This window comes from Mirounga leonina, unplaced genomic scaffold (assembly GCF_011800145.1).
Source record: "Mirounga leonina isolate KUSES-001 unplaced genomic scaffold, KU_Mleo_1.0 Mir_151, whole genome shotgun sequence".
Taxonomy (NCBI): domain Eukaryota; kingdom Metazoa; phylum Chordata; class Mammalia; order Carnivora; family Phocidae; genus Mirounga; species Mirounga leonina.
The window spans coordinates 75,993,750-76,018,646 of record NW_023270377.1 but is presented as its reverse complement, the minus strand read 5'-3'; the positions used below and the strand labels follow the sequence as shown (position 1 = coordinate 76,018,646).

Genomic DNA, 24,897 nt, shown 5'->3' with positions numbered 1-24,897 from the left:
AATTGAAATGTTAAGATATTAAATTATATGACTTTTTTTCTTTTATTAAAAGGTTCTATTTATTTGAGAGAGAGAGCATGAGCTGGGGGAGAGGCAGATGGAGAGGGAGAGGCAACTCCCCACTGAGCGGGTAGCCAGATGTGAGGCTCGATCCCAGGACTCTGGGATCGTGACCTGAGCTGAAGGCAGATGCTTAACCCACTGAGCCACCCAGGCGCCCCAAAATGATATGACTTCTAATTGTGCTTTAGTATTTTATACTTTTGCATGGGTTTGCTTGTACTAAGCTCAAATCTCTTATGTCACCTACATGCAATTCAGAAGTTCAGAAATACACATGATCTTTTGAACATGAAGATACTGGTTTAATTTAAATGGCTTTGGTGTTAATAATTAAAGTTTTCCTCCTCTCTTCCCATTAAGGATTCTGGACTCTACTTATAATATCTCTATCTGCTGGATTCTCCTGCTGTAGCTTTTCTTGGACAGTGACTTATTTTGACTCTTTTGAACCAGGAATGTTTCCTCCTACTCCTCTTTCACCTGCCAAGTTCAAGTAAGTATTCCTGTTTCTTCTTTTTAAATCCATTCCAACTCTGTTGAAATGCTAAAACAGATAGGAGCCAGAGGCTGCGTATATGTAAGATAACATGTGGAGGTCCCTGCCTCTATAAAATATAAATGACTTAAGGTTTTCAGTTTGGCTCAGCCTTTAGATGAATGGAGAATATTTTAAACTCCTTACCTAGATAATGCAATAGTTTTTTAAAAAATGAAATTCAAGAAATGTCTAAAAAGAAACTTTGGTTGCTGTTTATCCTTTTGGGATGGAATTTCATTTAAACAGTTGATGAAGGCTAAATTTATATCAGCAATGTGAAAGTTTTACTAAGTGCATGTATAAATGGTCAGATTTTTATCAATTTAATAATTGGATTGGACTTCTCCTTAGATTTCAGTTTTGTGTAATAATTAGCAAGCATTTACGGCACCTAATTTATATGTCTAGATCAAATTAGATGCATTTCATTGTGGAACAACATTAAACTTCGTTGGTCTGTATTTTCTGTATTTCAAAGACTTGCAGAAAATTCAGTAGGCAGTGTTCTAATCTAGTTTATTTATGTCAGGAAAGCTCAAGTTTTAAATACTATAAATTTCCAAATAAGAGTATCTACGAACTCTAGTTTGTTCTACAAACTGAGGGGTTGGGGAAAAGTGAAGAGTAGAAAATAAATTCTAGTTTAAGATACGTGTGTTGCCAGAGTATTATGGTTGTTATTGTTGCTATTATTACTACCAGCTCCAGCTTGCTTCATAGACAGCTTGTAGAGATCAAATAAAATCTATTTGAGGGACTCTGTAAATAGGAAGTTTAATACTCACAATATTTATTAATAATCATTGTATAACCAGCTCTTATTATTAGTAAACTTATATTTTTCTGTCTTATAAATCTATATTTAAAACTTTTGGCTTCACTTCAGATGAAATGTATGTGGGTATTTTAAACATCTTAATAAATCTCTATATGAAACATAAATCATATACTTGCCAGTAAATTTTGTATATGTGTGTTAGAAGTAGTTGATGAGTAATTAATAATCTAAATTGACTAAGTTATACCCAACGGTGCAATACCATCCCATAGTTTACATTAGTACCGTTCAGTTGCAAAGTTTATTTTGCTATGTGATATTGTGTTCAATTCAAATTTATACTCTTGCTGCTCGATGACATTAATTACTTGGTAACAAGGGGTATGCATCTAATGTTGATAATATAATGAGACTCTTCATAAGCCACCAAAAATCATAATCTTATTTTTTTTTCCTTTTATTTCTTTATAGCTCACTTCTCTCCTGTTTCTAGCTAGTAGATCTTGCAGCCTGGATATCAGAAAGCATCTTGCACTTAAAATTATTCAGACTCTAGCCTGTCTTTAAGACATCAGTCTCTATCCACTTATCAAGGCTTGAAACTTTTATTCACTGTATTTATCCTTTGCCAAATGTACTCATTCCTGCGTTTTGAAGTGTTATTGGAATATTTTGTCTTTGTACCCTCAATGTTTTTGCCTTTTATAAGGCCTTGGCCAGTGAACTTCAGTCCTTCTTCTCCCCTTCTCCAAACTTTCACTCTTTGAATTCATCCCGTATATGGTTACCTCTGTGAAAACAGATCTTAGTCACAGCTCTTCCTTGCTTAAAAGTCTTCAGTGGTTTTCTCACTGCCTTCAAAATGATGTCGACTCCCAAGTACAGCAGAACAGTCCTTCCCCAAGTGATCCTACCCAACTTCTCCAGCTTTATCTTCAGCTATTTCTCCAGTGCACCCTATGATAACCCTGGCATCCCTTGAATAAACTGTACTTTTGAGATGCCATGACTTTACTCTTGCTGTTTTCTCTTCCTGAAATATCATTTTCCCTTGCAGATTCTCTTCTACCCCCACCAAAATTCATAAGCATTATAGATGTTAGAAGCTTTTGGAGTTAGAGAAAAGCATTTCAGTATTCTCTTAAATAACTGGAATTCTGTGGGCATTTAACTAATTTTTTAAAAATCATCTTTGCATTTTGAGATGCCTAGGTGGCTCAGTTGGTTGAGCATCTGACTCTTGGTTTTGGCTCAGGTCATGATCTCAGGGTCATGGGATCTAGTCCCAGAGCCCAGTGGGGGGCTCCGTGGTGAGCGGGGAGTCTGGTGGAGATTCTTTCCCTCTGTCTGCCCCTCTTCCTGCTCACTCGAGCGTGCACACGTTCTCTCTCTAAAAATAAATGAATAAATCTTTTTAAAAAATTACCTTTGCATTTTTATTTTTAAGATTTTATTTATTTGAGAGAGAGAGACAGTACAAGAGAGAGAGCAAGCATGAGCTGGGGAAGGGCAGAGGGAGAGGGAGAAGCAGACTCCGCACTGAACAGGGAGTCCAACATGGTGCTTGATTCCAGAGCCTGCCCCCCCTCATTATGACCTGAGCCAAAGGCAGACGCTTAACCGACTTAGCCACCCAGGCGCCCCATCTTTGCATTTTTTATTAAACTATAACCAGTATTGATGACCTCTGTTTTCAATGTGTTATTAGTCATTCAATTTTTTTTTTTTTAAAGATTTTATTTATTTATTTGAGAGAGAGAGAATGAGAGAGAACACATGAGAGGGGATAGGGTCAGAGGGCAAAGCAGACTCCCTGCCGAGCAGGGAGCCCGATGCGGGACTCGATCCAGGGACTCCAGGATCATGACCTGAGCCAAAGGCAGTCGCCCAACCAACTGAGCCACCCAGGCGCCCTAGTCATTCAATTTTTTTTAAGATTTTTTTTTTTAAATAATCTGTACACCCAATGTAGGCCTTGAACTCACAACCCTGAGATCAAGAGTCTTATGCTCCACTGACCAAGCCAGCCAGCTGCTCTTACTCATTCAGTTTTAATATGAGATAGTGTTAGATTAGAGGCTTAGATTGCATATTTCTTAATACAGCCCTAAAACCACAGTTTTGAAATATGTACATTATGTTCACATATATATATTTGAATTCCTTTCAATTTATAAGTTGGATAATTTAATTTTATATATGATAAATCAGCTGTTAAATACTCAGGGCCATGAGTGAAACTGTAATTTAAAATTACCTTGTGTTGATACAGACACAGTCCAAAAAAGGTATATAATAAATATAATGATAGATGATGGCATATTAACAGAAACCACAGACAACAAAGGCATATAATACAGTGTTAATTGGTGAAACTGAGTTTTTTAGTGAAAACCCTGCCATCTAGTGCTTGTGGAAAATAATGCAGTAGCTGTACTTCAGAAATGTCAGAATAAGTATATTCTCTTTGTCACCAGTAGAGTGAGAGCTTGTACTAGGAAACAACTTCTCTACCTTTTGAGAAAGTTGAAATCTTCAGACTTTATTTTCTTAGAAATCTGATTGATGTATTTCATTAATTTGCAATATCATGCATTTACAAAAATATCTTTGTAACAGTCTATGTATTCTTTTATAACTTAAACAATGATGTTAATATAAATATTTTTCCTGATTATATAAAAGTAGTGCAAATTCTTTGTTGCAAATTCAAAAAACAAACAAAAAAACAGGAAAACATAAACAGAAAGTGACTGCCAACATTTTAATGTATATCTTTCCATTCTTTGCATATTTTAAAAATTAAACTTGGGATCATAGTATACATACTGTTTTATAAACCTTTTTTTATTTAACATTATGTTGGAACATTTTTCCATTCGGTATTTCTTTTGAATTTTCAGTGTTTTAAATACACTTTAAAGACCAGTCATCATAGATGTCAGTTTATTTTTAAAGGGAAATTAATAATAAATGATAGCTAGATTCTAAGATAATTTACTAAACAGGGATTTGCTTCACTAGAAACCAAAGAAAAGCAGGATAGTTAAGAATCATAAAATGAAGGGACTTTTTCCTTTATTTTTTTAATTTCTGGCACCATGAATATCAAACATGATGAGAGTAAAATAATTGTGTCTAATTGGCTTATTAAAAAAAGCAGTCTTGGGGCGCCTGGGTGGCTCAGTCGTTAAGCGTCTGCCTTCGGCTCAGGTCATGATCCCAGGGTCCTGGGATCGAGCCCCACCTCGGGGTCCTTGCTCTGTGGGGAGCCTGCTTCTCCCTCTCCCTCTACCCCTGCTTGTGTTCCCTCTCTGTCTCTGTCAAATAAATAAATAAAATCTTTAAAAAAAAAAAAAAAAGCAGTCTTTTGCTCTCCTTTGCAGATTTTAAACATTTAGGCTTATTTTTCCCCCTAAATAAGCTAATTGATAGAAGTGGAAAAAAAAATTGAGAGGACTATGTTTACTGTGGCTCTCGGTTGTTTATCCCTAAAAACATAAACTCCTCAAGGGAAGAAAAAACAACATTTTTTGATATTTAGTAAATATTACATGAAAGGTCTAATGAAATCAGCAATTTGAATCAATAATTCATTGGGAGAGTTGAGATTAGAAATAAAACCCTTTTCTTGTATTCATTATTTTTTCATATTCTTTTATGTTTGTTAGAAATTTTTTTAGTTGAGACTACTACAAAGTACCATACACTGGGTGGCTTATATACCACAGAAATTTGTTCCTCTCACAGTTGTGGAGACTGGAAGTCTAAGATCAGGGTGGCAATTTAGTTGGGTTCTGATGAGAGCTTCTGGGTTGCACATGGCCTCCTCATTGTATCCTTACAAGGCTTAGATCAGGTTTCACTCTCATGATCTCATCTAATCCTATTTACCCCCCAAAGGCCTCACCTCCTAATACTATCACATTGAGGGGTAAGGTTTCAGCATATAAATGGGAGAGAGTGTGGAAGGGGGGACAAGCATAGTCCATAACAAAACTTAGAAATTTTCACTTTTATATAAGCACAGGACCTTTAGGAAATAACAAAGTAAAGAACTTTGCAAAGTATGTTTTCAGACAAGTATTTAATGGACTTCAAAAGGCATATTAAGAAAAATTATTATACTGACTTAGCAAACTTTGAGTTAAAAGGTATACTGTAATGTTACACGTGCAGACTTCTCTATTAGGAAGCATTTTCTTTGTGTATTTGGATCAATTATACTTTTAAGTTATTTTCTTAGTTGTTTCTGAAAATGTTACCATGTTAAATAATGAGACAGAGGCAGTAACTTCAGATTAAAGTGTCTATATGGCTTTCCCAACTTCTCGCTACTTTATAAGTCATTATTTTTCTCTTCTAGTCTACTTAATCAACATCTCCAGTTCACTTCACATTAGTTTTCCCCATTCATTCGTTCTGTTTTCTCAGTGATTGCCGAGCAGGCAAATATAATTATATATGTAATCAGTATTTCACATTGTGGTTATCTGCTTTAATTATAGTTTCCAGGAGTTAATGCATCTAGGTATGTGACCGACCCACGCAAAGGTAACTCGTTATTTAAGTCCTCCTGATTGGGGAGGAAGTTAGGTATGGCTAGGGGCGCCTAGAAGCTGCGTATTTCCTAACAGTGAATTTCACATTACCTGTGCTCCATCTAGTGGAGCAGTGATGTAGCTGCAGGTTTATAGTTCTTCAGCGTGCTAAAAATAAAAACTATTCAATTATTATAATAGGTCCCACCTAGGGTAGAAATGTTACTTTGTAGCCTAGAAATAAATTTAGTGGAAAAATTATTATATAAAAAGTGATGGGTTTAGCAAACAGCACAATGTCGAAAGCTCATTTGTTTTGTAATTAAGTATCAAAATATTTAATAACAGTGATACGGAAAAATAGTGAAAGAAGTCATTAAATTTGTTTGCTTTTGTAGTGATTTTAAGATCTGTAGAGTCAGTCAAGGGTCAAGACCAACCAGCATTCTTAAGTTAAGGGTGTTCCTTCATTGCAGTCAATAGTGTTAGTTAACAAAAGTCTTATTGTTGGAATGAAAAAATGCACATTTAGATAAAAATTAAAATTTAACAGCATATGACTATAACCATCAAGCCAAGAAGTTAACTTTGTAGGCATAGAATTATTATTTTATGCTAGAAATATCCACAGAGACTTATTTTCAAGGAGAAAAAAATCAATGCTTGTGTTTAAAGTTATTAAGGATGGGCTGTATTATAGAAATCAAGGATTATAAATAAAAAGAAACAACAACAAAAGAACAAAATCAAGTATTACTGGAAATTTCAAATTTTAACCTTAATGCTGGTCAAAGGTAATATAAAGTAAGATTTCTGGTTAATTGGCTATCTGAATCCAAAGTCTGGATTATTGAATCTCTTGCTGAGAAACTGATTTTAAATAATTTTTCTCCTTCTTGAGAAATATTATACAAAGAGCATGTCATGCATTCACCACGTGTTGTAGATTTTGGAGAATGTCTTAGTTCTTCATAAAACCTCTGTTGTCTTCTAAGAAATTTATCATCACGAATATTACAAGTGAAGATGAGTCTTTTTGAGGATAGAATGAATTATTGGTTGTAATCATGACTTCTTTGATGCAGAGTTCATGGTCAAAAAGTAGGGAAACTTTACAATTATTGGTATTATGTCATGACTTCTAGGAATGTGCAAATGAAGAGTAGCGTCTTTTCACTAAACCTGCTTTAAATATTATCTATGGCATTTGACTGGCAGTCTACAGTATTTCATAGTTAATTAACAAACCAAGAGCTATCTGCTGCCTTCCTGAAACTGTTGGTCTTTTTTGTCAGGATCATTCTGAGTTATCTGCCTTTCTATATCTTTTTCCAGTCACAAGTGATATTTGGTAAATATGAAGATAGTTGCAAAAAAACACATGCTTTTAATTAAATTTAATTTATTTCTCTAAAGCCTTGTTTGTTTTTTAAGTATATTGCCTATTTGGAATCTGCAAAGTAAAGTAGAAGTGAACAGTTGGTTTTTGTGTGAATTGCTTTTTGGTGAACGGTTTTTGGTAATCGTTTTACAGACTAAAAATTAACAAATGTGATCTGATACTCTTGCATGTGGGTTTTTTTTAGTAGGCTTCATGCCCAGTGTGGAGCCCAACGCAGGGTTTAAATTCACAATCCAGATGTCAAGAGTTGAATGCTTAACCAACTGAGCCACCCAGGCAGGCGCCTCTGTGTTATTTTTTATGTATAGTGTCCTGGATGTAATCAGATGCTGAAATATTTATATTTTCGTTACATTTATATATGAGTATGTGTTGTAGAAGGGAAGCATACAATGAGTAAAATATTTAATCCTAGAAAATTCCAGTTTTAGGATTGGCATTGCTGTATTAGAATATTCTTTTTTTATTCAACATTAGGTTTATTTTTCTGTTATTAAAGAGTTTTCTCTAACTTCTTGTCCTTCTTAACTTTGGGGGCTTTAATTCTTGGGGGTTAAGAAGATACAAACAAATACAATAATAAAATCATAGTAGAAATGAGGTCCTGGGAAGGCCTGGGTGGCTCAGTCCGTTAAGCATCTGCCTTCGGCTCAGGTCATGATCTATGGGTCCTGGGATCGAGCCCTGCATCGGGCTCCCTGCTCAGCGGGGAGTCTGCTTTTCCCTTTCCCTCTGCCTCTCCCCCGGCTTGTGCTGTCTCTCTCGCTCACTCTCTCTCTCAAATAAATAAAATATTTTTTTTTAAAAAAAGAAAAGAAATGGGGTCATGGATTCTTTGGCAGTGATACGAGTCTTAGAGGTCAAGGTAAGTGGGTGACTTAGTATTTAAATTAGAAGTCCTTTTCCAGGCACACTAGATTGAACATTGAGCACAATAAGTTGACTCTACAACTTTTTCATAAAGATTTTGGAGAGCTGCCTCTTCGTTGAATCAGATTCTTTATTGCCTTGAACTAATGAAACAGATGTCAGATGGCTAATTGCAGTAGGAGAGAAAACCTACTGACCAAGGAGATAGATCAAGAACTTGGCCTTGATATTTGAGCATCCTGAAGTTTCATTATCCAGATACTGTTTGGAGCCATCAGTTGCAGTGTGGTCACTATTAATAAATACATTGAGGTACTGCGCTGTGGCTTCTTGAAGTAAAGGGTTAAAATATGTGCATGTCTTATATATTCCATTATTGTTCTGAATGGAGACTTAAATAGATATAACAAAATCCAGTAAGAAATCATACTCGGTTTCCTTGTTTTCATGAAGTAATGTAGCAAATGAGTATTTGCTTTGTACCTGTTTGCTATGGCTTTTGCCTGTGTTAATTTACAATGTTTAATGTATGGGTTACTGAAAAGGCACAGGTGTCCATGTGCATAGAACAGCACTGATAAGAAATACTTGAGAGATAGCACTTGCCAGTTTTGTTCTTGGAACTTTTTATGTGTCAACAATCTTTGTAAATCACAAGAGGGAGCCTAGTATATGAAAGGGCTTATAAGATGGAAGAGGTGGCTTCCAGGGCGCCTGGGTGGCTCAGTCAGTTACGTGTCTGCCTTTGGCTCAGGTCATGATCTCAGGGTCCTGGGATGGAGCCCTGCATCGGGCTCCCTGCTCAGCAGATTCGGCCTCTCCCTCTGCCTGCCGCTCCCCTCCGCCCCTCACTCATGTTCTCTCTCTCATATAAATAAATAAAATCTTTAAAAAAAAAAAAAGAAAGAAAGAAAAAAGGGGTGGCTTCTGAATCCAGGCCACACCATATACTGTCAGAAGAACTTTTGAGCAAGTCAGTGTCTCTAAGCCTTAATTTTTTCCTTTCTAAAATGGGATAAAAACAATGATATCCATCCTCATAGGCAATAAGTGTAAGTTTACTAATTAAAGCAACAGATATACCAGGTGATAAAGCAGTCATGGTCCCAGAGTATTTCTTTTCTTAATTGGGATTTTTTTAAGCTAGACGTCTAACTGTGGCCTACTACTGGCTGCCAATTATCTTTTATTGGTAATTGTTACTTATTTTGATATTTTATCCTTGTGTTCTTTTGATATAGACACTTTCTTTAATGAAATAATGCTGATATTAGATAGTAATGATTTTCTTCTTTTTTTTTTTTTTTAAGAATTTACTTATTTGAGAGAGAGCACATGAATGGAGGGGTGCAGAAGGAGAGGGAGAAGCAGACTCCCCGCCGAGCAGGGAGCCCGTCACGGGGCTCGATTCCAGGACCCCAGAATCATGACCAGAGCCGAAGGCAGACACTCAACCGACTGAGCCACCCAGGCGCCCCTAGATAGTAGTGATTTTCAAACATTGTTCTTGGCAAAGTGAAAGTTTGGCAACAAAACACAGTGTCAGTTACTTCCTTTTTTCAAAATAATCTTTTTTTAACTGACTCATGAAATCTAAAGACTTGGGAACCCATTATTCTTATATCTTTTGTACTATTTGCCCTAACTTCCTATGGAATAAGAACTTTGTTGAATCAAGATAGTACTCAGCACAGATGGATGATTTGGGGCATTTTTCTACCTCAACACACTGGTGAATAAAGTTAAAATGTTTGACTTTATTCAGTTTGCAAGCTAGTAGATTGCTATATATAGATAAACTGTGGGTTAATACATACATACTTTCATCCAACCAGATACACCTTTATTTCCCTTTGACTGATTTTCAAGGAACTGTAGTACAATAAGAGATATTTAAAATGTATACATACGAGGGTGCCTGGGTGGCTCAGTCTTTAAGCATCTGCCTTCGGCTCAGGTCATCTCAGGGTCCTGGAATCGAGCCCCACATTGGGCTCCCTGCTTCACGGGGAGCCTGCTTCTCCCTTTCCCTCTGCCTGCCGCTCCCCCTGCTTGTGCACGTTCTCTCTCTCTCTCTCTCTCTCAAATAAATAAAATCTTAAAAAAAAATAAAATGTATACATATGTAATTCCATTTTAAAGAACTTTGCTCATCTTTAGGATCTTTCAGTGCCCATAGGTCATTACATTAGTTAATATCACACTGGCAAAGCATGGGATTATGACTCAGTTAAAATTTCTAGTTGGCAAAATTTTAGATAGAAGACTAGTGTGTATAGGGAGGGATAATTATTGCAGGATTGAGATCCAAAAGGGATTAAAGACCTCATGCAGACCATCCTTATGCTATACAGGAGATAGTAGGACCAGAGAAGTTGGCAGTATAGCTAGGAAACGAAATAAAATGCTAAGGAGAATAAAGTCTTTTTAAAAATAAGGAAACTCTTTAAAGTTGAAATTTTGAATTCTATTATAGTTTACTAATGTGTAGATTGATAAGTCAACTTGCTCCATTAGGATGGTACACACTTTATTTTAATATTTATTTATAATGAGGTCCTTGAGCCCAGTAAGGGGCTCCATCCCAGGACCCTGAGATCATGACCTGAGCCAAAACCAAGATTCAGACGCTCAACTGAATGAGCCACCCAGGCACCCCAGCTCCCACGTATTTTTAAGAATGATACATTACAGTGAAGTGTTTATGTTTATACTCACCTTTTACATCTTTTAAGTAAATATTTATCCAGATAATCTTTACCTCAGATTTATCATGAAACCCTGAAGTCAGTACACAGTCATGTTTCTTTTCTTTTTTTTTTTTTTTAATTTATCTGAGAGAGAGAATGGGAGACAGAGCATGAGAGGGGAAGGGTCAGAGGGAGAAGCAGACCCCCCACTGAGCAGGGAGCCTGATGTGGGACTCGATCCCGGGACTCCAGGATCATGACCTGAGCCGAAGGCAAGTTGCTTAACCAACTGAGCCACCCAGGCGCCCCACAGTCATGTTTCTAATGACTTTATATTTCAATAGCATTTTCTATTTTTCAATAATTTAGAAGTTTATTTGTTAGGACAGTGACCATGACTTAAAATTTGTCCTTACTGATTTATAATTTGTGATTATAGAATTAATACAAGCTCATTATAAAACAGCACAGAATTATATACTTTTTTTTTTTTTAAGATTTTATTTATTTATTTGACAGATAGAGAGCACAAGTAGGCAGAGTGGCAGGCAGAGGGAGAGGGAGAAGCAGGCTCTCCGCTGAGCAGGGAGCCGGATGCGGGGCTCGATCCCAGGACCCCAGGATTGTGACCTGAGCCGAAGGCAGCCGCTTAACCGACTGAGCCACCCAGGCGCCCCCAGAATTATATACTTTTGAAGGTGAAAGGCTTGCAGAGTCTCATTTTAAATAACCTGAAATATAACTAGTGTTAATAGACTAGTTCATGATTATTTCTGTATTTGTAATCTTCTTGATTAGTAAAACCTTATGACTATATACATATGTGAATATGTGTGTATATGGTTGTGTGTGTGTATGCATTTGAAGTATATCACTCCACTCAAATATAACCATACTTTAAAATCTGGTAAGCTAACTAACAAGATAGTTTTAATCTTATTCTTTGATACTCCATTCTAAAAATATTTTGCTGTATTTTATCCTAAGAGGTTACTTTGAATGTACATATATAAACACACTTATATACCCAGTGTGTAGCCACTGTCCTAACAAGGTAAATCTGTAATAGGAAGAAAGAAGTAGGAGAAATTTTCCTCTTCAGGTAGTCTCTTACTTGATTTCTTACTTGAATTCCCTGTCATAAAAAATTTCAAAGAAGTCATGAAATCTATTTAGAACATGATGCTACAGTGAAACAAATTTTATAAGTGTTCATTCAACCTATTTCTTTGTTTAAAATTACAGTGAATTTGAAGTTTTTATATAGAAAGTAATTGGGATAGATTTCTGAAGTGACGGTCTAGTTAGAAATCTCCTTGCTAATTTGTAGATTTCCAAATAATGAGCAACAGTATTTACTTTGAGGCTTTTAGAATCACCGGAAGATCTAGCTGAAAATAGAGATTCTGATTCATTATGTCTGGGGTGGGGTCTGAGATTCTGAGTTTCCAAGAAATTCACAGGCGTTGCTTATATATTGCTGGTCTATGGACTATACTTTGAATAGGAGGGCTTTACGACAGAAGTCAGCAAACATTTTCTGTAAGGGGCCAAGTGGTGTATATTTTTAGCTTTGTGGATCATATGGTCTCTCACATAGCCTTAAAGTTGAAATAAGTTGATTTTTAGCACCAAAGCAGCCATAGACAATACCTAGAGGAATGAGTGAGGCCATGTTCCAGTAAAAAGAAACAGGTGCAGGACAAATGTGTCCTAGTTTGCCAACCCCTGCTTTAGGAGACTACTCTGAAATTAGATGGTGCTTACAAAAGATTTTTAATTTGGGGGCAAAATATATATATATATATATTAGGTGGGGTAGGCTTGTCTATTTATATAATTTTAATTGGCTAGTTTTATAGCTGGAAGGGTATGACACACATTTCTAAAAATCACATTTCAATTTTGGGAAAACAAGTAACTGCTTCATACCTTATTGATAAACTTAATAACTTACTGAATACCTGAGTTTTAATGAATAAGTGGTGATACTAAAGTAGTAATGAAAGATCAACTAAAGGCTGCCCTTTGAATAAGCAGGAAAGCTTACAACTTGAGGATGTTTAAAATTATAACAAAATAAAATAAGACAGCTGCTCTAAAGCCCATTGTTATTTTACTCACTTCTTTAGATTGTGAATCCAAAGTGACTTCCTTGCCAAGTTTGGGAAATGTTTTTCAGGGTTAAGAAGTGGAGTGGGAAACATAATTTAGTGGCGAGGAAAATAATTTTAATTGAAATTTTACAATAGGAAAGCCAAAGTAAATACAAATTTTTGTTGTTCAGTTGTTATGAACTATAAGAAAAACTGGCTTCCTTTTACCAGGCCTTGTGTAAAGAAAAAAGTTTGATGTGCCTGTCCTATAAAATTGCAAAACTGTAGAGGTCAAAAGAAAGGTCAAGTAGGAGGTAGAGCCTGGAGCAAAGCTAATGAAATGTTAAAATAGCAGAAGACTTCAAATTCATTCTAAAATAGGGCAAGGCCTGTGATGTTCCATATAAAGGGAATAATGAGGCAGAGTTGAATCATCCAAACTAAGATCTGAGTAAACAGAGTTCACAACCCTCGTAGTCTAAACTAAAATCTCAGCTAGCACTATCCATCCATGCATCCATCCATCCATTGATCCATCTCCTTTTTTTCCCCCTGTGGCTATTCCAAAGCCTTATCACATCATACTCTTTTCTGTGGGCTCCACTTCCAGTCACAGAAAGGTCATTGTGAGTGAACTTACTGCTTCTTCCATCCCCTTCTCAGGATTATAAACTTACTTTACATACACACCCATTATCCTATTTCTCTTCTCTCAGAGTATTAAGTGTCCTTCCACCTGCCCAAACTTAATTTTACTTCCTTTGCTCTAGATCCTATACCCTGCCCATCCCTGCAATTCCATTTTTCATATATCTTCAGCCTTTCCCTTTGTAGCTAGTCGTCTTGTTAGAATACTTCTAAAACATTCGAGTTTCTCCTCTGGTAGAGAAAAAAAATCCTCATGCCCAGTTCTCCTCTCCACTTCTAAGCATCTTGGAAGAATAGAGAAGGGGTAGGCCCTGTCTCCACAGTGACTGCATTTGCTAGCAGAGGTATCTTGCAGTTACCCCTACACTAAATTGTTTTCTCCTTGAATTGACTGCAGTCCTCCTAATTACAAAATTTAATGTTCTTTTTTTTTTTTTTTGAGAGCGCTTCAATGCGCATGCATGCACACACACATTGGGGAGGGGGGTGGCAAAGGGAGAGGGAGAGAGAGAATCCCAAGCAGGCTCTGTGCCCAGCCCAGGGCCCAGTGCAGAGCCCAATACAGGGCTCGATCTCACAACCCTGAGATCATGACCTGAGTTGAAAACAAGAATCGGATGCCCAACAGACTAAACTACCCCGGTGCCCCGTGCATTTTTCAATCCATTATTTGAGATGGCTTATGATTCCTCCTCAGAGTTCTTTTCTTTCTTAATTTCTATGACACTACTCCCTCCTGTTATCTTTCAGCCTTCTGATCACTACTTCTCACTTGTGGAATCATTTTTTCAGCTGCTACTAGTTGGCTGAAGTCTTCCAAGTCTTATCTGGCCTGCCTTGAGGCTCTTTCCTGAGAAACCTGCCTTTTGGTTTTTATTTGTATTTCCTGTTGCTTGCTGGGAATTTTTACTTCAGTGTCCTGCAGGCATAATTCAGTTTAGTATATCTAAAATTGACTTCATTATTTCTCACTGCCCACCAGCCTGTTTCTTCTCCTGGCTTCCCAATCGCGGTGAATGATATTTTATCCAGCCAGTAACTCAGGTGAGAAACCTGGCATTGCCTTCAGTTCTTCCTTCTCTCTCAGTAACTCCAGCCAGTCAAGGACACAAAATAAAGGCTGGCATTTATTGTCTGTGTGCTCAATAAATGCTAGGCAGTGTAACAAATATTGCTAATGCTATCTTAGTCTTCAGAGAAACACTATAGAGAGGAATTGTTATTCTCATTTTAAAGATAAAGAATTAGATTTTCAGGTAAGTTAATGTAGTTTTTTAAGTACTAGAGCCATGATTAAATTCCAGTTGAAAGAGAGTTGGCTTTCCAGATCCTTTACTCTAACCATACTAAACCATTAACCACCTCCATTGTTTCTTGCTTCTATACATGTTGTTATTTCTTTAGAACTCTAATTTCCTCATACTCAGTTTTAGATCAGGCATTAACTCTTCTGTAGAATCTCTCCCCTTCTACAAGCCAGACAGCTCCCTTATGTTCCAGTAATGCTGTCTAAAACTTTTAACACTTCAGCACATTGTGTCATTAGACTCTTGTCTTTGAAGGCAATACTGAGGACAGTACTGATTCTTGCTCATTTCTCTATCTCCCATATATAATGCCTGATACAGATAATACATTATGTAAATTTTGGTGAAGTAAAAGAATAGAGAATTGAGAAAATTATAAAGTAAAGAATCAGAGTATAAAGTAAGGGGTGAATGTATGTTGTTCTTTCCTTAACGAGAGACAGCAATTCCTAAGGGAGGGAAGCTTTCTTTTAAAAATTCTAACCCTTATGTCCTAAATAGCACTGGTAAAATTAGTTGGAATACACACATCTTTATTCTCTCCAGCAATTTTTATTAAGTAATTTTTAGGAAAAAGAATACAAAAGAAGTTGTGTCATTTTGTGTTTCTGAAAGGAACATAAAAGGAAATACACTTCGCAAGTAATTGAAATGTAGTTGTGTTTAGTATTTTCCTTCAGATTTTGGGTTTGGTTAAGAAGTTTGATTCCAGATGAGGAACTGATAGTTATTCCAACCAAAGCTCACACAGCTTAAAATTCTTTGGGAATTGGGGATTTCTTGGCCAGGGATAGAACAAAAAATAAAAGGCAACTCACATGTGTGAAGGGGGAATAAATTAGTACCAACTAGCTCGTCCTATCTACATCTGAGCCAGTCAGACACAGAAACAAATAGCCAGTTGGTTCTTATTGTGGACCCTTAATATAAACTTCTTATTCTGGTAAGCACAGAGAGCTTTCTGCTTAGAGCAAAATTGGTTAGCACTGAAATGACTGCTTCAAATGGGGGGAATTCTGTCATAGAAGCATGTCTTAAATGCGGGAACTTAGGGAGAGGAAATATTGGAATTAATGTGATATAAGAATGAAGATTTCAATTCAATAGAGTGTAGTCTGGTATGTAGTATAGAGATTCAGTTCAAGGTCAACCAGTGAGTGCTACAGTAAAAACAATAAACAACATGAAACAAGAAAGGAGACCTGCTAGAACCTGTTGGTCTCTCTCTTAAATAAACAAAGGCAATTTATTTGAAACTTTTGTTAGTGTCTTATTCAGTACCTTAGTTTTAATGTGGTTCCTTTTAATTTCCAGAATCATTGAAGTAATTTGAATCTTAAGTTTTATATATATTCCATTCCTATAAAATATAAATAATTAAAATATAATTCTTTTATAACTTATTCACTTTATAAGTTACTATTAAATATCAATATAAATATATTGCTAGAGAGTATGTTTCCAGAGTACAAAATCTGGATGTAAATATTGGAAGTCTAAGTTCTCTAGAGAATTACAGAGGGAAATGATTATGAATTTGTAGGAAGACGGTAATACCAAGCAGAAATGTACATATACATACACAAACCCATAATTCTTTTTTTTTTTTTTTTTAAAGATTTTATTTATTTATTTGACAGAGAGAATGAGAGAGAGAGAGCACATGAGAGGGGGGAGGGTCAGAGGGAGAAGCAGACTCCCTGCCGAGCAGAGAGCCCGATGCGGGACTCGATCCAGGGACTCCAGGATCATGACCTGAGCTGAAGGCAGTTGCTTAACCAACTGAGCCACCCAGGCGCCCCCACAAACCCATAATTCTTTAGTTTCTTTCTTCTATCTACCTCCTGGGTCTATTTGTATAATCTTATTTTTTGTGTTTTTGTTTTGGCTTTGAGATAGGTCTAGTTGTAGGTATTTTGCTTAAAGGAAGAATGAAATAGAATGTCAAAAGAATTTTTAAAAATCTCATCTGTAGCCAGCTTTCTTTTCTATATAGGCTAACATTTATTATTTGCTATGTGCCAGACACCTGATTCTCAGCTGTGTAAGGGAAAACTGTATTTTTATTTCCATTTTGGGGAATTGAGTCTCAGAGAGGTCAGACAGTTTCTACCTTCATACCCCTTGTAAGTGGCAAAGCTGACACTCAAACACATATCTGCCTAACTAGAGTTTAAATGCGTAAACGCTAACAGGAACCAAATAAATATTTCATTGCAGCATTCTTTATTATTGGAAAGAAAGTCTTTAGAACCAGAACCAAATAGTATCTTTTTTATAACTTATATTTTAGGGTATGGAATTTGTTCTATTATAACGAGTCTATCTTTGTAACCATATTTTTTGCACTCTTATTTTATTTTTAATTTTATTTATTTATTTGTCAGAGAGAGAGAGCACAAGCAGGGGGAGCGGCAGGCAGAGGGAGAAGCAGGCTCCCCACTAAGCAAGGAGCCTGATGCGGGACTCGTCCCAGGACTCTGGGGTCATGACCTGAGCAGAAGGCAGACGTTTAACCAACTGAGCCACATAGGCGTCCCATACTTACATTTTACATACAGTTGACACAAAAGCATTTCGAAGGAATATTAATTTGTTACAGTGTGTTTAGGTATATGGAAAGAATGTGAGTGGCTTGGAAGGAATTTTATCTTGAATTCATTTTCTTGGTCTCATTGATATTTGAAATAATAATTGTAGCAAATCTCTAAAAATAGTCATGTCATTTTCAGAAGTACTTTAAGCCTATTTGAGAGACTGTGAATGCTGAAATAAAATGGAAGGTTTTCAAAGTTAAATATTTCCATTAAATAGTGCTATGAGATGATGGGATTTGATTTCTTTGGGGTGTGTGTGTGTGTGTGTGTGTGTGTGTGTGTTTTCCACCTATTCAGTAGTATAGTCCAAATTAGAAATCTGTATGGCATGACAAAAATCAGCTTGACAGGGCTAGGTATTATCTACCTACTTTTGTGGGTTTGACAGTATTAATATTAAATGATGCTGAAGTTTTACTTATTCTGGATAGAAATTTCTTTATTTTATATCTGATCAAGTTTTTGCTTTGTTGGTTTAAAATATATAATAGAGGAAAGTGTTACCCTTTTATTTTTTTTATTTAAAAAATCTCTACACCCAACATGGGTTTGAACTCACAATCCCGAGATCAGGAGTTGCATGCTCCATCTACTGAGCCAGCCAGGTGTCCCTGGAAAGTGCTACCCTTGATCAAGCTTATCATTTTCCTTTTCCATACCTTTCCCTTCATGAAATTATAGAAGAATTAATGAGCAAAAATTGTATATACTCCACCCAATTTTCCCAACCTTTTATTACCATTTGCCTTGCAATGTGTGACTACTTCAGATCATGAAATAAAAAGTCATGAATGACTTATAACAATAAGAAACATTTTGGAATCCTTAGTAAACCTCATGATAAAACTGAATGAAACAACACACAATAGATGCTTTGGGCCAGTAGGGTTTTCTTTTTATTTTGTGTAAGACCAGTAGTGCCTTGTCTTATACATGCATGCAAATTAAAATTAAGAAAGAGGGGAATCTGGGGGGCTCAGTCGGTTAAGCGTCTGTCTTGTGCTCAGGTCAGAATCTCAGGGTATGGGATCAAGCCCCATGTCAGGCTCCCTGCTCAGCAGGTAGTCTGCTTCTCCCTCTCTCTCTGCCCCTCCCCCCACTTGTGTGTGCTCTCTCTCAAATAAATAAAATCTTAAAAATAAATAAAATTAAGAAAGAATTTGTAATAGACCATAAGTACCTTCTGAGCCTCACACTGAGAGTGAGCCTTTCAAGAACCTACAAACACTAGAATTGCAGGCACTTCCCCCTTTTAATCTTACTCATTCTTTCTTAATATTCATAGAACTTGTGGGATCACAAAATAAAACAAAAGGGCTGAAAGGAAACTGCCTAAAATCACCAGTTCTTTTTACTCTGTGTAAATATAGCGATAGCTCTTTTGAAGATAAGCTGAATCTTGATTTCTCCTACACTGATAAATGAAAAACCATGATTAGGAAAAGGAGGAAGGAACTTGAAATAATTGTCAATTTTGTTCCTTCTGTCTTAAAAATGCCTATTGGTAAAATGTAAAATTCCCATACGTATATTTCCTCACCTCTTCCCCCAGCCCCTATATAACTTATACAAACATAGATCTGTTTCTGGATGCTAAAATCTATTCCAGTGTCTTTTTCTGGTTCTGGTAACTTCTTTTTTTAAAAACGACTTTGTTTTTATGTTATGACTTGATTTCTAGAATTTTTCTTTGCTCTTTTTGCATGTTTACTGTGTAAGATGAACTTAGTACCAAAGTATCATTTTCCCACCAAAGTAATTATGTTGAGCTACTACTGAGATCTCACTGAATTTATAGTTTCTTTCTGAGGTAATTGGTATCTTTACAGTCTTGAGTATTCCCAGATTATGGTAGGTTATTTCTCTTTACTCAGATACTCTTTTAATGTCTTTCAGTAAAGTTTTATTTTTAATTGCAATATAATTCACATAACATAAAACCCACCATTTTAAAGCATATAACTCAGTGATTTTTAGTGTATTCTCTGTGTTGTACAATTACCACTCTCTAATTCCAGAACATTTCCATCACTCCAAAATGAAAATCCCATACTTAATCAGTTACTCCTCTATCATCCCCTCCTCCAGACCCTAGGAGCCCCTGTTCTACTTTGTCTATGGATTTGCTTATTCTGGACATTTCATGTAAATGGAATCATACAAGTTCCAGAAGTGTGATCTTTTTTTTTTTAAGATTTTTATTTATATGACAGAGAGAGACACAGCAAGAGAGAGAACACAAGCAGGGGGAGTGGAAGAGGGAGAAGCAGGCCTCCCGCTGAGCAGGGAGCCCGATGCGGGGCTCGATCCCAGGACCCCAAGATCATGACCTGAGCCGAAGGCAGACGCTTAACGACTGAGCCACCCAAGCGCCCCAGAAGTGTGGTCTTTAATGTCTGGCTTCTTTCACTTAGTATAGTGGTTTTAAAGTTCATCCATGTTGTAGCCTGTATCAGTACTGCTTTCCTTTTTATGGCTGAATTACATTGCATTGTATGGATATGCCACATTTTGTTTAATTTATCTGTTGGTGGACATTTGGTTTGTTTCCACTTTTTAGCTCTTATGAATAATGCTGCTATGAACATTCAGGTGCAAGTTTTTGTGTAAAAACATGTTTTTAGCTTTTGAGTATATACCTGGAATGGAATTGCTGGATCATATGGTAACTCTCTTAACTTTTTGAGGAACTCTCAAACTCTCTTATGCTATACCATTTTATGTTGTACCAGCAATGTGTGAGATTTCTGATTTCTCCACATCCTCACCAATAACCTGTTCCTTTCTTTTCTTTTCTGTTATAACCATCTTAATGGGTATGAAGTGTTATCTCATTGTGGTTTTGATTTGCATTTTTAGAGTGACTTATGATGTCTAGCATCCTTTCTTGTGCTTGTTGGCCTGTGTATATCTTCTTTGCAGAACTGTCTATCCAAATGCTATGCCCTTTTTTTTTAAATTTTATTTTTAAGATTTTATTTATTTTTTGACAGAGAGAGACAGCGAGAGAGGGAACACAAGCAGGGGGAGTGGGTGAGGGAGATGCAGGCTTCCTGCTGAGCAGGGAGTCTGATGCGGGGCTTGATCCCAGGACTCTGGGATCATGACCTGAGCTGAAGGCAGACGCTTAACGACTGAGCCGCCACTCAGGCATCCTGCTATGCCCTTTTTAAAAATGGGTTTTTTGTCTTTTTTTTGAGTCATAAGAATTTATTTATATCTCAGATAGTAGATCCTTGTTATATATATGATTTGCAAATATTTTCTTCCATTCTATGGGTTATCTTTTCACTTTCTTGATATTGTCCTTTGAAGCACAAAAGTTTTTTAGTATGATGAAATCCAATTTATTTTTTCTTTAGTTGCTTATCTAAGAAATCATTGTTTAATTCAAGATTGTGAAAATTGCTACCTATGCTTCCTTTTAAGAGTTTTGTAGTTTTAGTTATTTCATGTAGGTCTGGTCCATTTTGAGTTAATTTTTGTATATTATATGAGTTAGAGGATCAAATTCATTCTTTTGCATCCAGTTGTCCCAGCACCATTTGTTGAAAAGACTGTTCTTTACCTACTAAGTGGTCTTTGGTACCTCTGTTGAAAGACTATAGATCTATGAGTTTATTTCTGGCCTCTTAATTCTGTTCCATTTGTCTATGTTTGTCCTTATGCCAGTACCATACCATTTGATTACTTTGTGTTAAGTTTTGAAATTGGGAAGTATGAGTTCTCCAGCTTTGTTCTTTTTCAATATTGTTTTGACAGATTTATTGACATATGAATTTTGGGATCAACTTGTCCATATCTGCAGAAAGAGGCAGTTGGAAAGGAAAATTGAGAAATTGTACCGAACTTATAGATCAGTTTAGGGAGTATTGCCATTTTTACAATATTGTTTTCAATTCCATGAACACAGGTTATCTTTTTATTTATTTAGATCTTCTTCGGTAAAGTTTTATGATTATCTTCATGTGAGTCTTGCACATTGTTAATTGTGTTTCTAAGATTTTATAATTTTCATTCTAAGGATCTTTTACTTTTAGCATAAAATTTCTTTTTGACTTTTTAAGTTTTTATTTCAATTCCATTTAGTTAACATACAGTGTTACGTTAATTTCAGTTATGTAGCACAAAATTTTTTTAATTGGCTAATGCTGCTGTATAGGAAGTTGTTGATTTTATCAGGGATAAACAAATAGACCCAAAGAATGGAATAGAAAGTTTGAAAACAGACCCAGACATACATGGTTATATGCCTTAGGACAAGGCACCACAGCAATTTAAGGAGGGGGAAAGATGGTCTTTTCAGTAAATTGTGAGGAAAGAATTGGATATCCATAAGGAGTAACAGGAGCATTGGCCACTACCTTATAAATATACAAAAATTTTAGATGAATTATAGACCCAAAAGGTCAAAGGAAGAATAAAGCTTCTCTTAAAAATAGTATATCTTTATAACCTTGGAGTAGTGAAAGATTTATTGAAAAGGCCACAGAAAAGTACTAACCATTAAAAAGAAATAAATTGGACTGTATTTAATAAGAACTTGTTCATCAGAGGATCTTATTAGAGAGTGAAAAGGTAAGCCATAAACCGAAGAAGATATTTGTGATTATTGACAAAGAATTTGTGTGTAGAATATGCAAAGAGCTCTGGAAGCCAATAGAAAAATGAGCAAAAGATGAACAGGAATTTCAAAAAAGAGAATATTTGAATGGGCAATAAGTATGTTTGTCTTCAGAAAAATAAATATTAAAACCACAACAACAGACCCACTAAAATTAAAATTTAATTTTAATTTTATTTAATTTTATTTATTTAATTTAATTTTAATACTAAATGTGGGTGACAGTGCGGTAAACTGAAACTCCTGCATTGCCAGTAGAAGTGTACAGTAGTCAACTACTTTGGGAAAATGTTTGATGTTTCTACTAAAGTCAAATTTACATTTACCTTATAACCCAGCAGTTCCACTCCTTTGAGGAGTGTATCTTCTTCATTCCCTGCCACAGATCTTTTAGGGCTAGAATCCTTCAAATGTTAATTCAAATCCAAGTACCTCCCTTTCTGTGACCTGTACTTAGGAGAGGAGGAGAAGACATAGGCATGGTGACCTTAAGTCCAGGGTTCTTACTATTAATGACTTTGGGCTCTTATTCCTGCAGTGCACCTCCCTGTATGTCCTCCGTTTGGATTGTTCCAGTGAGGAAAAGATTCTGTTCTTCCTCCGGCACCAATTGGATATTAGCTTCTTTTTTTTTTTTTTTTTAAGCATGGCTCATCTTTATGAGGATAAGCAAAGAGTATTATTGCAATAGTTAGTGGAGGGAATGTTAAAGAAAATGTAGTAAAATAAGTAAAATTGCTGTAAGATAGAGGAATCAAATATCAGGGGAAATCTGTGCACGTAAGCTAGTTGGCACTCACAGTAATCATAAAACGAGATGTGTCTTTGCTGATACTTAGGAACTCATTGAAAGCCACTTCAGTCAAGTAACCTATTGAGAACTGAAATGTCTATAAAAGACATAATCTGATTTATGACTCACATATGGACCAGTGCTGTTTTTAGTGCTTACAGAAAGAGTAGTTTCTTCATGTAATCTAAAAATGGTACAAACAGGACAAGTACCTGAAATAATACATATTTTTAGTTCTAAGTGAGAACAAGAGACAGGGAAACAGTGCTAATTAATGAAAGAACATGCTTGTAATGTAACAAGATTTATACTGTAGAATTAGGTTATGATAAACTCAGTGACTATGAAACACAGTAAAGAAGTTTAAGGGATTAAATTGAACATTTTGCTCTAATGAAACTGAAAAATTATATTTGATAACCAGGACAGTTTTTGACAGAGAACTTAAGGTCACTCTATTCACTAATCGTGTAAATGTCCAATATTCTCTTTTAATATGTGTAAAATATTAGGGAAACATATTTTTAGGTTGTAAGCATTTTCAATAAAAATTGATGGTGTTTTGTTATACCAAATTACATTTGCCTTTTTTCATTTGTTTTTTTCCCCCTAGGAAACTGACTGGACATTCTTTCCACATGGGCTATAGCATGGCAATTTTGAATGGCATTGTTGCTGCTCTTACTGTAGCATGGTGCCTCATGTAAACCCACACCGAAGCAATATTTTTGGCAAAACTTAGTCATGATTGCTTTGTAATAACAGGGAAGAACATCATTTCATCATTTGTCTACTCAGAAGACCAAGAAACGTGCTGTTATGTGGTTCAGATATGTCATATCATCGTCATTATGGAGGACCTTCTTTTTTTTTTGTAAATGGAGGGCCTTCGTAAGCACCATTCTAGAACTTAGGCATTGAGAATATCTGAGTATTAAGTTTCAAGTAATTTCTTAAAAATGTGAGCTGTTTACCTCGTCTTTTTACTTTTGTGTGCATTGTCCTTATAAATTATAGAAACATTTTAATGGAATTCAAACGTGAAAACTTGAATATGGGATGCTATGTATAATACTACATTTTTGCTAAGAAATACTAGTCGACTGTTTAAATGAGATAGAAATACTTCTTATTTATTCATGATATTAGAAAAGCAAACAATGCCTACTACTTCGACATTTTATAGAAGCTACTTTGAAATCAGAATATTTAGTTTTCAATAATCATAATCAATGGAAGGTGCATTTATATTTTTTAATGGTATAATTCCTTATGTGTTTTTTTATATATTTTCCTACTACATATTGAATTTGTATGTTTTTTAAATAGCTACATCTAGACAAATGTATATGTTATTTTTTAGCTGGTGGAAAGCTAATACCTACCATTTTAAATAAGTATTTTGTTTTTTTTTTTTAAAAAGCAAAAAAAAAAAAACCCACAAAAAACAAACACATTGATCTGAGTTTAAAATTAAGTAAACCTATTTTAGCAAAAAAGTCTGATAAAAAGTAAATTACTTAAGCCATTAAAATGTTTGAGAAAGTTGAAGTTGTTCATTATTTGTTTCCACATTTGCAAATATTTGTCTTCGTGTGTATATGATTACTCCAACGGAACTGATACTATTTTGTTTTTAATAAATAATAGATCTGAAATTTTTATATTTAGAAATGCTTGAACTACTTTGTTTTTAATCTCAGCGATTTAGTTACCAAAATGGAAAAGGTATTTTGATAGTGTTGTTTCATAATTTTCATATTTAAATATTCTTCTACAATTGTGGTGTTTGTTTTTGTTTTCATAGTCCTTAAGCTTAATTGTTCATACTTCTTTTCTAAATACCTGTTTAGAAAGTCTCTTCAATTTTAGAAAGATGAGCTATTTAAAATGCCGTTTATCCTGGCCATAGAAAAATTTCTATTAGGAAAGCATTGTGTAGCAAAACTA

The 24,897-nt window shown here is 35.5% G+C and overlaps 1 protein-coding gene across 1 annotated transcript in view; it reads left to right on the top strand.

Moving 5' to 3' along the window:
* Positions 1-24,621, top strand: part of ARL6IP6 (ADP ribosylation factor like GTPase 6 interacting protein 6) — a 35,044-nt gene extending 10,423 nt beyond the window's left edge. Inside the window, exons 3-4 of the mRNA XM_035008023.1 lie at positions 424-556; positions 23,561-24,621. Coding sequence (XP_034863914.1) covers positions 424-556; positions 23,561-23,654 — 227 coding nt within the window. The 3' untranslated portion in view covers positions 23,655-24,621. The remainder of the gene's footprint in view (positions 1-423; positions 557-23,560) is intronic.
* Positions 24,622-24,897: the final 276 nt, after the last annotated feature.